Source organism: Pyrus communis, chromosome 1 (assembly GCF_963583255.1).
Source record: "Pyrus communis chromosome 1, drPyrComm1.1, whole genome shotgun sequence".
Lineage (NCBI taxonomy): Eukaryota > Viridiplantae > Streptophyta > Magnoliopsida > Rosales > Rosaceae > Pyrus > Pyrus communis.
Window position 1 is genome coordinate 41,106,153 of NC_084803.1, and position 16,296 is coordinate 41,122,448.

The 16,296-nt window shown below is 35.5% G+C and overlaps 1 protein-coding gene and 1 pseudogene across 1 annotated transcript; both read left to right on the forward strand.

The window, feature by feature from the left end:
- LOC137727988 (BRASSINOSTEROID INSENSITIVE 1-associated receptor kinase 1-like) overlaps positions 1-9,731 on the forward strand; it is a 24,881-nt pseudogene extending 15,150 nt beyond the window's left edge.
- LOC137727994 (BRASSINOSTEROID INSENSITIVE 1-associated receptor kinase 1-like) lies at positions 9,715-13,501 on the forward strand (the record flags this gene model as incomplete). The annotated part of the gene is made up of 4 exons (XM_068466867.1): positions 9,715-9,901; positions 9,988-10,329; positions 11,530-11,924; positions 12,804-13,501. Coding segments are annotated over 4 exons (1,116 nt in total), but the record flags the coding sequence as incomplete, so codon positions are not given.
- Between the last annotated feature and the right edge of the window lie 2,795 nt (positions 13,502-16,296).

Below are 16,296 nucleotides of genomic sequence, written 5' to 3' on the forward strand. Positions count from 1 at the left end.
AATTGCAAACAAGGGGCTAAATTTTCAGACATGCAATCCAATAACTGAGATTGTCCCTACAAATTATTAAAAAATTAATTCCAAAAGAGTATGTTAAAGTTGTAAATAAGTAGATTACAACATTTAAAAAACGCTCAAAGAGAAACAATTGGGCCTTTAGCTCACTATGCTTAATCTCTATCCAAGGCAAGTGTCACATCCCAGGCTCGACTCCACTGTAGCACGATATTATCCGCTTTGAGCCCCGACTACGCCCTCACGGTTTTGTTTCTTGGAACTCACACGAGAACTTCCCAGTGGGTCACCCATCATGGGAGTGTTCTCGCGCATTACTCACTTGACTTTAGAGTTCCTACGGAACTCAAAGCCAGTGAGCTCCCAAAAAACCTCGTGCTAGGTAGAGATGAGAATATACATATAAGGCTTATAGGATTCTCACCCCTGGGCGATGTGGGATCTTACAATCCACCCCTGTTAGGGGCCCGACATCCTCGTAGGCACACTTCCGACCAAGGATTGGCTCTTATACCAAATTATCACATCCCACATTGCCCTGGGGAGTGATCCTTATATGTATATTCTCATCCCTACCATGCACGAGGCCTTTTAGGAGCTCACTGGCTTCGGGTTCCATCGGAACTCCTAAGTTAAGCGAGTAGTGTGCGAGAGCACTCCCATGATGAGTGACCCACTGGGAAGTTCTCGTGTGAGTTCCTAGAAACAAAACCGTGAAGGCGCAGTCAGGGCCCAAAGCGGACAATATCGTGCTACGGTGGTGGAGTGGGCCCAAGATGTGGTGGACCTCGGGCTAGAATGTGACAGCAAGTCTCTTAAGCATCAAAAGAATTTCTCCATAATTATAGGATGCATTTGTTACAAATATAAGTATCAAACCGTGCATTTTCTTATATTTGGATGTTTGGCTTTCCAATGTAAGGAAAGGTTATTTGTCTATTTAATAATTGTTGCAATTGTAGCAACACACCATAAATAAAAAATTATATACACATAAATAAAATTAAAAATTTTCCATCACACCATTGTAATTAAATAAAGCAAGTAGACAGTATCATATCACAATCACAAAAGCAAGGATTTTAAAACGCCACAATATTTAACAACTACCATGCACAATTTTTCAAAAATGGGTATAAGACTAACCTTTATAGGGCACCTATGAATCACTTCCAAACTGAGATACACAAAATCTGAAACTGCACCTATCCAAGTTAAAAAATAAAACTAATTAAATAACAATTAGGCAAGAAAAACAACATGCGACAAACAAAATGAAAACACCAAAATCATATCATGGTTGAGAATTTCTAATTTATTAGAATTAGGGATCCATTAATACAACTATGTCACACGTACTAATTTTTTTTATTTGGCCAAAAACAGAAAAAACTGAAAACACCAAATTAAAAAGAGTAGGTAAATGAAGAACATTCACACCCATACTTATCAATTTACACATAAATTTCAATTTTGAATCATTTGGCCTTCCAAAAAAAATGCACAGAAATGCAAAAGAAGATGAACAAATTGAAGCAAAGTTATATGTACTAGGCAATTAAGACTCACCCGAAATTGCCATCAAGCTCTGTTGCACGGAATACCTTACAATTGACAGCACTTTTACAAAGGTTTTGAAAGGCTTCGATTCAACTTTCAAATATGTAAGACTCTGAACTTCAAAACCAAAACAAACCCAACTGCACTTTTAGTTCACCAACCCCATTGAATAAAATCCAATTCAATAAAACAACAGAAAATTAAACAACCCAAAAATCAAAACAACCCCACTTGTAGTTGTAGCTCATTAATCCGTTGGATTAATTGATGCCAAATTCAATCAGAAAACATACAATTAACAACAACCTAGAAAAGCCATCCAAAAACCCAACCAATTAACCAAAAAATACCACTTGTACTTTTAGCTTAGTCTTCCGATTGAATCAGATCTATCATCAAATTTCAATCAGAAAATAGAAAATTAAGAACAGCCCAGAATTTCCACTCACCTGCTGTGAAACTCATCCCTGTTGAGCAGCAGTAGGAACGAGTAAACTGGGTGACATATACAACTAATTAAAACACTCAACTTTAGCTGCTTCAGCTACATAATAGAAAAAAGTTAATTTAACTATAATTAAGTAATCTGGTTTAAGACTAATAAAAAAGCTTGGGAATTTCAGCTGTAAAATCACACCTCAAGCAGCAACTCGACAAAGTCTGCGAAATTAGAATCCAAAATGCGATCTTCAGTCTTCCGGCTTCTGTTGCAAAAATTAATCCCACAATCCCCAAAATATTAAAAACTTGAAGTTTGATTTGAAATTAAAAATGCATTCTTTGAAGATAAATTCCAAAAATTCAAAATTATATGCGAGAGAGATACCTTGTTGGTATTCGGAGTTAGAGTGAGGAGTTCTCGAATTGGGAGCGGCGGAGTTCCGTTGCAAATTTTCTTTCCACGGGTGAAGGGTGATTGCGATTTTTTGGCTAGAGGAAATGAGGTTTTAAGATTTTTGGAATTTTGAGAGAATGGGTGGTGTGGCTGGTTGTGAGACCGAGAAAGAGAAGTCGATGGAAAATGAGGGGTGTTTTCATCCCCTTCGATAGAAAAAGATGAAGCAAAAGAGTACAGAAAAGAGGAAAAGAGAAAGGAAGCATCGATCACCAACACGTGTAAAAATGGTCCAAACGAAATTAAACAAATCAAGCAGGATAAAATCGGTATCACACTGCTCTATGAACAGTGTTTCAGTTGTTTTTCTCTTTTAGTATAATATAATTTTAATTTTAAGGGGAAATAGAAGGGAATTCTGTACCTCACATCTTGAAAGTTTCCTATAGCTCATTGTTCTGTCTATTTTTGTCCATAACTCCGTATGTACTTTATGCGCACTCAGAACTCATATACTCTTGTAATGTCTATATGGCGACTAGAAAAATGGCTTATAATTTGACTAATTATCTGTTGAAAATATAATAACTGATGTTGTTGCGATTATTTGTGATTTAATTAGCACTTTCTGTTCCATGAAATAGGCGTCTATCCAACAACAGCTTGTCAGGGAATATTCCCGAGACTTTGACTAACATCCAATCATTGCAAGTCCTGTGAGTTTCATACACTTTCATCGCAGTGCTGCTTTGTTGTTTGCTGCACCTGCAATTGCTGGAGGGGTTGTTGCTGGTGCTGCTTTGTTGTTTGCTGCACCTGCAATTGCACTTGCTTATTGGCGACGAAGAAAATCACAGGATCATTTATTTGATGAACCTGGTTAGTGAACTATAAGAGTAATATAGCTTGATCAAGTTGGTGTTGTAGTTGTTGTATGGGATTCAGGTTTCACTAATCTACTGTCTTTGCAGCTCAGGAGGATCGAGAAATTCATTTACGACAGCTCAAAAGGTTTTCTTTGCGCGAGCTACAAGTTGCGACGGATACCTTTAGCAACAAAAATATTATTGGTAGAGGTGGATTTGGTAAGGTTTATAAGGGATGCTTAGCAGATGGAACTCTGGTTGCTGTAAAAAGACTTAAAGAGGAGAGAACCCAAGGTGGGGAGCTACAGTTCCAAACAGAAGTTGAAATGATTAGCATGGCTGTCCACCGCAATTTGCTTCGTCTGCATGGTTTTTGCATGACACCAACAGAAAGGCTGCTTGTATATCCTTATATGGCTAATGGAAGTGTGGCATCATGTTTAAGAGGTACTCATCTAAATTGTTTGCTGCGTTGATAAATCTTTTTGTTTTCACTTTCTCTTCTCTTCTCTCTCTCCGTCTGTCTTTCTCTCTTTATGAGCGCTGTCTTTCTTTCTTTAGGTGCGCACCATCAGGGGTCGGGCCGTAATTAAATCTTATCTTTTTGCTATATTTCTTTTACTTTTGAGTATTATGAGGGTGGGATTTTAGACTTATCAACGACAAAAAAAAATTGCTTTCATTTTATAGGAGTGAAAGATTTGATTTTTCACGCATTTATCTTTTAATTTTATTTGTTTATTTAGTTTTCCCAATATTTTGGGTGAAATTCTACCCCATGCATTTGGGTTTTAGTCTTTTCTAGGCCAGTTGCTAGAAAAAAAAGGCGTTTTAGAGAGAGAAAGAAGACAGCTTGAAAAATTTAGTATCTTGAAGTGATAAAGCAAAGAGATTTCCAAAGTTAATCCAATTGTAATCGTCAGCTTGCTCTCTTTGGATTAATTGATGTTATAATGCATTTTGAATCTTAAATTATAGATTCCTTTTCTGTGGCAAACCTTGATTTATCAGTGTGTATAGAAAAAAATATCAATTCATTTCAGTTTAAATATTTCTGAAAAGTTAGAGATCGTTTTATTAGTTTCTAATTATATACTACGGAAAAGTTCAACATCTGCTGAGCAGGTTGAGCGTTTGTAAATTAGCCAAATTATAGGGTCATGTGCAGGTGTTGTGTTTAAAACTTCTTTTTTTCACGAGTTTTTGTTAAGCTTTGTGACTTTTTTTTTTTTGTATCTGTTGATTTCTAAATTACTATAATTAAGAACAAGATTAGTGAATTTATAATTTGCTGCTTAGCTTAACACGATCCTTGAATAAACTGTGGAAAAAGAAACAAGTTTTGCTGAAATCAATTTAAAGGCACAAAAACAAAGGTATAAAAAAAAAAATCTATTGGATGATGTAATTTGGTTTGGATTTGTAAAGTACGCTTTTCAATGTGGATTAATTGTTTAAATAATTTTAGATTATGCTGATTGTCTGTTTTCTCTTCTACTTATTTTGTGTTTTCCAACTATTTTTCTGTAATTACCTTTTGTTTATATTATAGGACAGGTGTGTAATTCTTATTTTGATAATTTTTTTCTGCTTTCTCTCTTTGATACTTTGCATGTGTATTCACTTGGGAAAAATACTTAAGTCTGAATGATATTAATGCTGCAGGATATATTTTCTTTTGGAGCCATAAAATCTGCAACAGTTTTCCAAGTATACAACGAGGTTGCTGGCCTTTCAGCACTTGACTTTGGTTACACAGATAACACTGCAGTATACCATGCAAAAGGTTTTTTTCCTTCCCTTTTGCCCCTTTTTTGGGATATTAGTTACAAAATCTGTTTAGAGCATAGATGTGAAATTTACAGGACGGGTTAGTAAGTTAATTAGTTAATTTGATTCTCAATGGATGTGAGTTATTGCGATTTGCAGAGATAGACTAAAGACTTAAGGAAAACAATGTTTGTTTCGAGTACTTCTCACGCCATCGAGGCACAAATGTTGTTCCTGCATTAATTAATTTTCTTTATATCGAAATTGAATAAATTTAATTTTCCCTGATATCCAAATGTATTGAAGTAATTTTGATTGAAGTTTGTTTATGTCTGCTTTCCAAGATTCATTTTTTGGTTACTAGATATCTCACTCCGTTTACGGTGTGCTTTTTTTAGTTAATTGAAAAAAAGGCTTTTTATTCTTTGGTTTTCAGGACTTCATTTACCGTTTATAAGTCAACCCCGCAATACCAAAGTACAAGAGAAACAAGGATTAGAGGTAATTTTTGCTCTAACTTGGAATAGTTTCTAAGATTTGTATTGTGCAATTGGCCAGTGTTAACTACTAAATCGATTAAAAAACATTATGTAGAGGCTGCGCCGCCATTCAATTACCTATGGAATTTATGACATGCAATCAGGTTCTTTTTAGTTGAGTTCAAATAATGTTGATTGCGCTGTTATAAAGCTCTTTTTTCTTGTTAGGTTGAAAATCTTATCGATATATTCTTTATTTAGTTGGTCCAATTTGTAACATATGAGATTGATTTGTTTGATGTTTCAATCAAAATTTGATCTTTTTTTTTTTTTTTTTTTTGTGAAATTATAATGGAATTGCAAGTCAAGTATATTTTAGACTCTTGGTTGCATACTCACCTTCCCACAACTATTATATTATCTCCTGACTGGATGGATTTTTATAATTTCCTGGATCTACGGTTACCATGCTTTTTATAATTTCCTAGATCCATCCTTTTTGTTTGTTCATGATTATGTTGAATGTTTTTTAGGTTAAATGTGTCTTGTTCATGTAGTTAAGGCTAGTGTATTCAAGTCCTGCAGCATCGCGCGGGCATATTACTAGTAAATCCTAAATTTGAAGTTTACATAATTTTATGTGATTATCTCATTGGAAGCTAATTCTTTTAGTTAATTTAACTTTATTTTATTGTAAAATATTTTTTGTGAACATTACCAAAAAAGTTCAAAATTATCGTAGCCAAATTTTATTCTTTAGAACTACAATAGCTTCATTATTGCTATCATAGTCTATTATTTAGGATCAGAATCAGACTTTGGACTCTTTACAACCTTGGTCGGCTAAATGAGTTATTAATTAAAAGTAGCTTGATAATTATTTCGTTTTCAATTTTTATTGTTTAGGTTTTACTTTTTAATTCTGAAATTAATCAAAATAGTTTATGAAATTAGCATAATTCATCAATTTGGTTTCTAAGATTTGAAATTATTAGAAGTGATCTCTAAGTTTGTTAACTATCAATCATTTTGATAATTATGTTAAAAATCTCCATTAAATAAGGAGCAAATGATAAAAATAACCTCAATACAATAAACAACGGGCCATAATAATTTGACAAAAAATGAAAGTAATTTTGTTTTTTTTGTACAAAATAATTAAAATAATTGATGATGAATAAAATAAAAAAATCTTACAACAAAAACAAAGTGAGGAATTGCATAACAATTTCAGGAATCAGCTAAAAAGTAAAAAGTAAATATAAACAAAAGAAGAATCGAAACTTCCGACGCGGTGGGCTGCGACTTTGACCGATTGAGAGTCCTCCGTTCGCAGCTCCTCCGTCTTTCTCCCAAACCTTTTACCTTTCATTCTTCTCCAAAACAAGCAAGCTGAGATTTCAACGTCTCTCTCTAAGAAGCAGCGGCATGCTTTTCCAAACGCAATCTGCAATTTAATCAAACAGCCACCGAATTTTCTGGAATCCGGTCAACGCAGCTTCTGCTGTTTGGCTGATTCTGCTGTTTGGCTTCTTTCACCTCCGCAAGCTTGCTGCCAATGTCGAAGGTATGAACTAATGAATGAATGAGTGACTGGAAACATTCCCGAAGAGCTTGGGGGTTTGTCAGACTTGGTGAGCTTGGATCTTTACTTGGCAACCTTGCAAAACTGCGTTTCCTGTATGAACCCCCATCCTTTTATTAGATAAAATCTATCGTCTTTCTTTTTTATTCGATATGCTAATCTGCTGTTTTTAATTGTTCCATTGGAAGTCCCGTGAGTTTCAAGATTCACAAGAAGGGAACATCCAATCATTGCAAGTCCTGTGAGTTTCATACACTTTCATCGCAGTAAGGGGGAGGAGAGAGTGAAAAGTTACTAATTTCTCTGCCATCAAAGAATGCAAATAACATATAGTTTTGCCATGGAATGCAGGGATCTTTCAAATAACAATCTGACAGGGGATATTCCAGTTAATGGATCTTTTTCACTTTTTACTCCCATCAGGTTTGTTGAAGCAACTTTACTCTTTTTCTTTACCTTTAGGGACAAAAATAACAATCTGACAGGGGATATACTTTCATCTCAGTAAGAGGGAGGAGAGGGTAATATAGCTTGATCAAGTTGGTGTTGTAGTTGTTGTATGGGATGCAGGTTTCACTCATCTACTGTCTTTGCAGCTCAGGAGGATCGACAAGTTCATTTACGACAGCTCAAAAGGTTTTCTTTGCGCGAGCTACAAGTTGCGACGGATAACTTTAGCAACAAAAATATTATTGGTAGAGGTGGATTTGGTAAGGTTTATAAAGGATGCTTAGCTGATGGAACTCTGGTTGCTGTAAAAAGACTTACAGAGGAGAGAACCCAAGACGGGGAACTACAGTTCCAAACAGAAGTTGAAATGATTAGCATGGGTGTCCACCACCGCAATCTGCTTCGTCTGCATGGTTTTTGCATGACATCAACAGAAAGGCTGCTTGTATATCCTTATATGGCTAATGGAAGTTTGGCATCTTGTTTAAGAGGTACTCATCTAAATTGTTTGCTGCGTTGATGAATCTTTTTGTTTTCACGACTTTAAAATTTTTTCCGATCACATTGATATAATGAATTTAAAAACCTGACCAATTTGGCTTGGAGTATCAACACTGATTTTTTTTTAATGTTTTTTTTTCCTTCAATTTTAAGTTACCTTCTCGATGCTGATTTTATTTCTGTTTAATTTGAAAAGGACGACAAGAAGATCCTTTTTTGGGTAGGACGGGTGGTATGATATGTGTTAGACCACATTACCTGTTGCTTGTAATTTGAAATTCTCCTCTCATAAGTATGTGGATATATTATTGTAGATCGTCCAGAAGGACAACCTGCACTTGATTGGCCAATAAGACAATGCATTGCATTGGGATCTGCAAGAGGTCTTACTTATTTACATGATCACTGTGATCCAAAAATTATTCACCGTGATGTGAAAGCTGCAAACATATTGTTGGATGAGGAATTCGAAGCTGTTCTTGGAGACTTTGGGTTGGCTAAACTCTTGGACAACAAGGATGCATATGTTACCACACATGTATGTGGCACAATTGGTCATATGGCACCGGAGCACTTTTCAACTGGAGTGTCTTCCGAGAAAACTGATGTTTATGGATACGGAGTCCTGCTTCTTGAACTCATCACTGGGCAGAGGGCTTTCAATCCTCAGGTTGCGAGTGATGATGATTTCATGTTAGTTGATTGGGTATGCATTTACGTCTTTCTGTTTGTGTATGTAGCTAGTTTATTGTTATATGCAAGATTATTTCCCAACAACATTTGCATTTCCTTAGTAATTAGCTTTTAGAAAATAAGTTTGGTTTAATTAGCTTTTATTAGTTGGAGTTATGATTAGCTGTGAAGATTTGTTTATCTTTATTTATAACAATCTAAGGTTTAAACTATCAGAGATTAATTATTGCATTTCCTTAGTAATTGTTACTATTGTTGTTGCTTCTTTTGCCAATGTATTGGCATTATGTGATTTCTTGAAGAATTTGGCATATGTTTTGTGTCGATCCTAATTTCCTCATCATCTCCTTATTCTTGCTATCTTGGCCTCTCACTTTTTCCTATTCTCTCTATTGTATCTTTGTCTTCTCTTTGCATGATATCAATATTTGAATGACGATACATTTTTGTAAGCAGTTTGATTTTCTGTAGAAAACTGCGGGCCTTCAAATTTTGAACATTACAACACATTTTTGTTCTCCTAGGTTCCTCCACCTTTTGTTTCAAATTGTAGAGCCACCCGACATTTTCTGTTTTATTTTCCCTAAAAAAATTAGGTCAAACGACTATTGAAAGATCGGAGGTTGGAAAGACTTGTTGATGCTGATCTAAATGGAAATTATATTGACGATCAAGTGAAGCAGCTGATCCAAGTAGCTCTACTGTGCACACAAGGCTCCCCAGAGGAACGGCCCAAGATGTCAGAGGTTGTCCGAATGCTTGAAGGCAAAGGCGAAGGTTTGCCTGAAAGACGGGGGGAGTGGCAAAAAGAGGAGGTGATCCGCCAATATTTCAAGACTATTCATCGTCCAAGTACTTGGATCCTAGACTCACCTTCTCCTAATTTTGTGTTGTACTATTTCTGTGTGTTTGAAGAAATGGATGAAAACAATGACATGTGATAGAGAGTTCATCATATAACTTCTGACTTTAAGGATTTTTCATTTAGTTCTGGTTCATGTTGCGCAAATAATATTAGGTAAGACTGCTACTGGGGCTATTGCTCGAGGGGTTGCTGTTGATGCTGCTTTACCGATTGCTGCACCTGCAAGTGCACTTGCTTATTGGCGACCGAGAAAACAACAGGATCATTTCTTTGATGTACCTGGTTAGTGAACTATAGGAGTAATATAGCTTGATAAAGTTGGTGTTGTAGTATGGGATGCAGGTTTCACTAATCTACTGTCTTTGCAGCTGAGGAGGATCCAGAAGGGTTTTTAGGACAGCTCAAAAGGTTTTCTTTTCGCGAACTACAAGTTGCAACGAATACCTTTAGTAACGGATTTATTCTTGGCAGAGGTGGATTTGGTAAGGTTTATAAGGGACGCTTAGCTGATGGAACTCTGGTTGCTGTAAAAAGACGTAAAAAGGAGATAACCCAAGGTGGGGAGCAACAGTTTCAAACAGAGGTTAAAATGATTAGCATGGCTGTCCACCGCAATCTGCTTCGTCTGCTTGGTTTTTGCATGACACCAACAGAAAGGCTGCTTGTATATCCTTATATGGCTAATGGAAGTGTGGCAGCATGTTTAAGAGGTACTCTTCTAAATTGGTTGCTGCGTTGATGAATCTTTTTGTTTTCACGAAATTAAAAAATGAATAAATTACATTTTACATCCTCAGGTTTGAGTGTAATTGCAGCCTTATACAACATCTTTAAAACATTTCAATCTCATACATTTACTTATCATTTTTAGCAATTTCATACATCCGTTAGTCAAACCGTCAGTTTGACTGTTAAGAGATGACATGGCAAATGTGAGGTCAACATTTTTGTTGACATGGATGCCAACTATGATCCACGTGGAATAAAAACAAATAAAAAAGATTAATAAATAGAAAATTATTATTATTATTATTTTTTATAATTAAAAACTAAAAAAATGGTGTTGTTCATCCCTTTCCTGCTCTCACCCCGTCCCCGCATTCTTCATTTCCCCCCGGCCACTATCGCCACCGTCCCTTTCCTCAGCCACTGCAATGAGGCCAATCCAGTCTCGCTCACCCTCAAACTCGCACACCTCCTCCAGTTCTTCCCCGCCGTTGGTGCCCAAACACCATCCGCGATTCTCCATCGATGCCCAGCCCTTTTTCTCTCCAGGAACCAGCCACCATTAGCCTTCTCCAACACCCCCTCTCCAACCCAATGAGATTATTGTTTCCAAAACGAAAATGCTATTAATTTTCTAAACTCACAGTTCAGACGGTGAACGAATTTCAAATTAGAACTACAAGATCCAAGGAACATTTGGAAAAAATCCTTACATTTTCGAATCCAAATCTCACTTTCACTCTTGACAGATTTTTACCAACCAAAACCTTAACCCAAAACTCGTACAATGTTCATAACGGCGTCCATCGTGATTTCAGATCTTAGTAAACATCTCAATCAATCAAATAATACGTAAGGTATGAAAGTGAAATTTTTTGAAGATGTTGTATGAGATTGCAATAAAGCTTAAATCTGAGATGGTAAAGTGTAATTTACCCTTAAAATATTGTTTGGATTACATTGATAAAATGAATTTATACACCTGACCAATTTGGTTTGGAGTATCAGTACTGATGTATTTTTCTTCAATTTTAAGTTACCTTCTTGATGTCGATTTTATTTAATGGATAACAAGATGACTCTTTTTTGGGTGTGACGGGTGGCATGATGTGTTTTAAACCACATTACCTGTTGCTTGTAATTTAAAATTCCACTCTCATAATTATGTCGATAAATTATTGTAGATCGTCCAGAAGGACAACCTGCACTTGATTGGCCAATAAGACAACGCATTGCATTGGATTCTGCAAGAGGCCTTACTTATTTACATGATCACTGTGATCCAAAAATTATTCACCGTGATGTGAAAGCAGCAAACATATTGTTGGATGTGGAATTCGAAGCAGTTGTTGGAGACTTTGGGTTGGCTAAACTCATGGACTACAAGGATACACATGTTACCACAGCCGTACGCGGCACAATTGGTCATATAGCACCAGAGTACCTTTCAACTGGAAAATGTTCCGAGAAAACTGATGTTTTTGGATATGGAGTCACGCTTCTTGAACTCATCACTGGGCTGAGGGCTTTTGATCTTGCTCGACTTGCGAATAATGATGAAGTCATGTTAATTGATTGGGTATGCTTTTACGTCTTTCTGTTTCTGTTTGTAGCTAATTTATTGTTATATGCAAGATTATTTTCCAACAACATTTGCATGATGTCCACCTTCTGATTATATTTTATTGTTCTAAATCTTCCATAATTTCTTTCATATTTTATATATTAAAAAGGCATAATGTTGTTGAAATTCAACGATATTCTTGCTTCAATCTATTGTGTCCCTAAGTCCAAATCTTGAAAATTATGTTTCAATACTCATTGTTAAAGAAATGTTATATAATATACTGTAAATTAAGTGTATCTCTCGATACCAATGTTGCTATTTATTTAAGCCAAAAATAATGGGTCTCCATACTTAATCACTTTATTTCAAACCGCTAATCTCATATGACATTCTTAATCATTGTATATGGAACATTTCTAAGGTTTAATTAGCTTTTATTAGTTAGAGTTACGATTAAGCTGTGAAGATTTATTTATCTTTATTTATAACAATCTAAGGTTTAAATTGTCAAAGATCAATTATTACATTTCCTTGGCAATTGTTGTTAGTATTGTTGTTGCTTCTTTTGCCAATGTATTGGCCTTGCTGTGATTTCTTGAAGAATTTGGCATGTGTTTTGTATCAATCCTAATTTCCTTATTATCTCTTTATTCTCGCTATCTTGGCCTCTTGCTTCTTTCTATTCTTTGTTTGCATCTTTGTCATATGTTTGCATCATATTGATATTTGAATGATGATGCATTTTTGTAAGCAGTTTGATTTTCTAGAGATACTGCAGCCCTTCAAATTTTGAACATTACAACACATTCACTCTCCTAGGTGCCTACACCTTTTGTTTCAAATTGTAGAACTATCTGACTTTTCCCTTTTTATTTTAACTAAAATAATTAGGTCAAAAGACTATTGAAAGATCGGAGGTTGGAAACACTTGTTGATGCTGATCTAAATGGAAATTATGTTGACGATCAAGTGGAGCAGCTCATCCAAGTAGCTATACTGTGCACACAAGGCACCCCAGGGGAACGACCCAAGATGTCAAAGGTTATACGGATGCTAGAAGGCGATTGTTTGGCTGAAAGATAGAAGGAGTGGCACAAAAAGGAACTGTTCCGCCAAGATTTCAACCCTATTCATCATCCATGTACTAAATGGATCATAGACTCGACTTCTCATATTTCTCCGAATGAGTTGTCCGGTCCCAGATGATATGCTCGTTGGTTCCGTCCCCTGTATACATGTAAGAAGCCTTTAGAGGATTGGAGAATGTCCATTTTGTATTTCAGTGATACCACATTTGTGCATATGTTTTATCTTTGTTTTCAATTTTGTTTTCGTCTTGCTTATTTTTAAGATCACAAAAATGGAGCTGGTGTTGTTGTAATTTTTATAAGGTTAACTGGCATTACGAAGTTATATGGTGCTAGCAGGAATTAGGAAGGGCCATAAAAGCACCCGTTCCTAATGATTTATGTATCCATCCAGAAATTAGTCCAGATTGTCGAGTAAATAATCATTCTGAACTTATAACTATCTATATTTTTTTAGTGTTCCTATAGATCCTATAGACACTAGGTTAAGTGCGTGGGTACTTGTGTACGGTTAGTGTTTGAAATTTGATTGTGATCATTGCAAGTGCAACTTTGTGGCACTACCCTTATAAGTACGTGTAAGGGATCTAGAGATCACTGCGTGTCATTCCAACATGGGTATTCGAGCTCTGTCTATCTTCTTTTAAAGTATCGTCAATGGGGATACCTCTGATATCTTTGAGGATTTATTTAAGATCAACTGTAGGGTAAGACCCAAACCTAAATATTTGAGTTTAAAAAAAATAGAAATGCAATCTAATTGTGGGACTTTTTTGTTTTTTTGAACAAAAAATATTTTCTACACTAAAAGGGTGGGGGATTAGATTAGGCCTTATAGTGGGCTAGCAATAATATGATTCAAATTCGCTTTTGGCGAGAATCAAACCTAAAGACCCCTCATTTATATGTGAAGAGAAATATCATTAAAATGTAGTAAAAATGATATCTAATAGTTGGACTTAAACCTAAAAAGTTTGGCTTTTTACCCAAGCTAAACCCAAATTTGGGTTTGTATTTCCATATTTGGTTGACCCACAATTTTGGGGGCCCTACCTTCTTTTTTTTTTCAAAAGCAACATGCGAATGATTTATTGAAGTGGCCAACATATGGGTCCCTCAACTAGCAGGGTCCCAGCTGCAAAATGGTAACATTTTAAGAAACTACGAGCCGTTCGATTTTTGGGCCATTGGTGATCAACGGTCTAGGTTAAAATCCTTTTATGCTTTGCAATCTTTAGATTTTGATCTAATTGTTCATATTTTTTTTTTGTCAAATCTAACAATAAAACAAAGTCAACTGTTGAAATTTAAAATTTAACGCCAAAATAATAAAATAATTTTTTTAGAACATATTCACTTTACTTTTGGATGGTGTGTGTATTGAAGTTTCGTTGGTTGTTTGTATTGTAACATCCCACATCGTTCAGGGGAGTGAATCTTGTAAGCCTTATATGTATATTTTCATCTCTACCTAGCACGAGGCCTTTTGGGAGCTCGCTGGCTTCAAGTTCCGTAGGAACTCCGAAGTTAAGTGAGTTCGCACGAGAGCAATCTCAAGATGGATGACCCACTGGGAAGTTCTCGTGTGAGTTCCCAGAACTAAAACCGTGAGGACTTGGTCAGGGCTCAATGCGGACAATATCGTGCTACGGTAGAGTCGAGCCCGATATGTGTTGGGACCCCGGCCGAGATGTAACATGTATATTGAAGATTGGTTGGTGTGTGTATTAAAGTTTGATTAGTTGGTGTGATTTGTTCGGTTTTGAAAATTTTGTCGAAATTTAATTTTTTTCATGTCAAAACACTTGTCAAATTAAATTAAAATAATATAATTCAAAAGTTCAAAAAAAAAAAAAAAAAAAAATCTTTTTATTCCTAAATTTGGATCTTGATAGTTGGGTGATATTCACTATTCATAGACCTAAATTCCGTCTTTTAATGGACTAAATATTTGGGTTTGGGTCTAAGGGTTGGAGCTGGTCTAAGGACTTTAATGAAATCTTTTTATTCCTAAAAGAGTATTGCCTCATATGATAAAGTCCCTATAGTATAACTTTCTAACTTAATTACATACGAGATTCTTGGCGTTTCGTTAAATGATTATCCTAAATTAGAAGTTGACATAATTTTATGTGATAATTTCAGTAGAAGCTAATTCTTTTAGTTAATTTGAATTGATTTTATTGTAAAATATTTTTTGTGAACATTATTACCCAAAAAAGTTCAAAATTCTCGAAGCCAAATTTTATTCTTTAGAACTACAATAGCTTCAGTATTGGCTATGTCATGGTCTATTATTTCAGACCAGAATCAGACTTCGACTCTTTGCAACCCTTGGTCAACTAAATGAGTTATTAATTAAAAGCATTGTTCTAAAAATTTCCGCCTAGGTGCTAGGCGGCTAGTCACCGCCCCGATTAATGCCTAGGCATTTGAAAATTAAGAAATGGCGCCTAGACCTAGTGAGGAGCCCGCCAAGACCCGCCTAGACACCCGCCCAGATTGCTACTCATTTAGATTGAAAATATATAATTTTCATTTTGCATTTATTTTTTTAATAAATTGTAAGAGACTTATTGAATACTTAAATGAACACACATGATATGTTTGTTTCCCATGTTTTCATTATGTTCCAATTGTAAAGCTATAGATAAGGAAGATGAATCCAATGGCCAAGAAGGTGCCAACTGTCAAGAGATTAAGTGATATGGTTGTGAGTTTGTTAAGGATTTGTTACTTGCTGTGCAAGTAGTGTAAAGTGTATAAATAGGAACCTTTGTATTCATTCAGTAAGTAAGTGAAAAGAAGCAATAACAAGAAGTACAATTCTCTCTCTCTACATTTTGTGTTTACAATCTTTCTCTCTCTCTAAAACACCATTGATATTCTTCAAGCTCAAGGTAGTTAAATCAACATGGTATCATCGCCGGTGGTGGCGTCTCTCCGATCCTGATCTTCTTTTTCTGCTTCCGCATTCATCTCTGTGATTTCTGATTTTGCATTCTTCTTTGCGACTTTCTAGTATGCAATTCCTCTTCTGGAGTGCTATAGTGTATGTGCATTTTCCTCTTGATTTCGAAGCTTGATTCTTGCACATCAGGTGTTTGATGAAATGTGTTGTAGACATCAAAATTTCGGTGAAATGAATGTTGACCAATAATTAAAATTTCAACGCTCACGTGTCACATAAATTTTACATGTAGCGTGTGACTCAACGAAAAATCGAAATAAATTGGAAAGGTCATCAAATAGGACACGTGTCAATACCTGGCAGAAATGATTTATTTCATCTGATT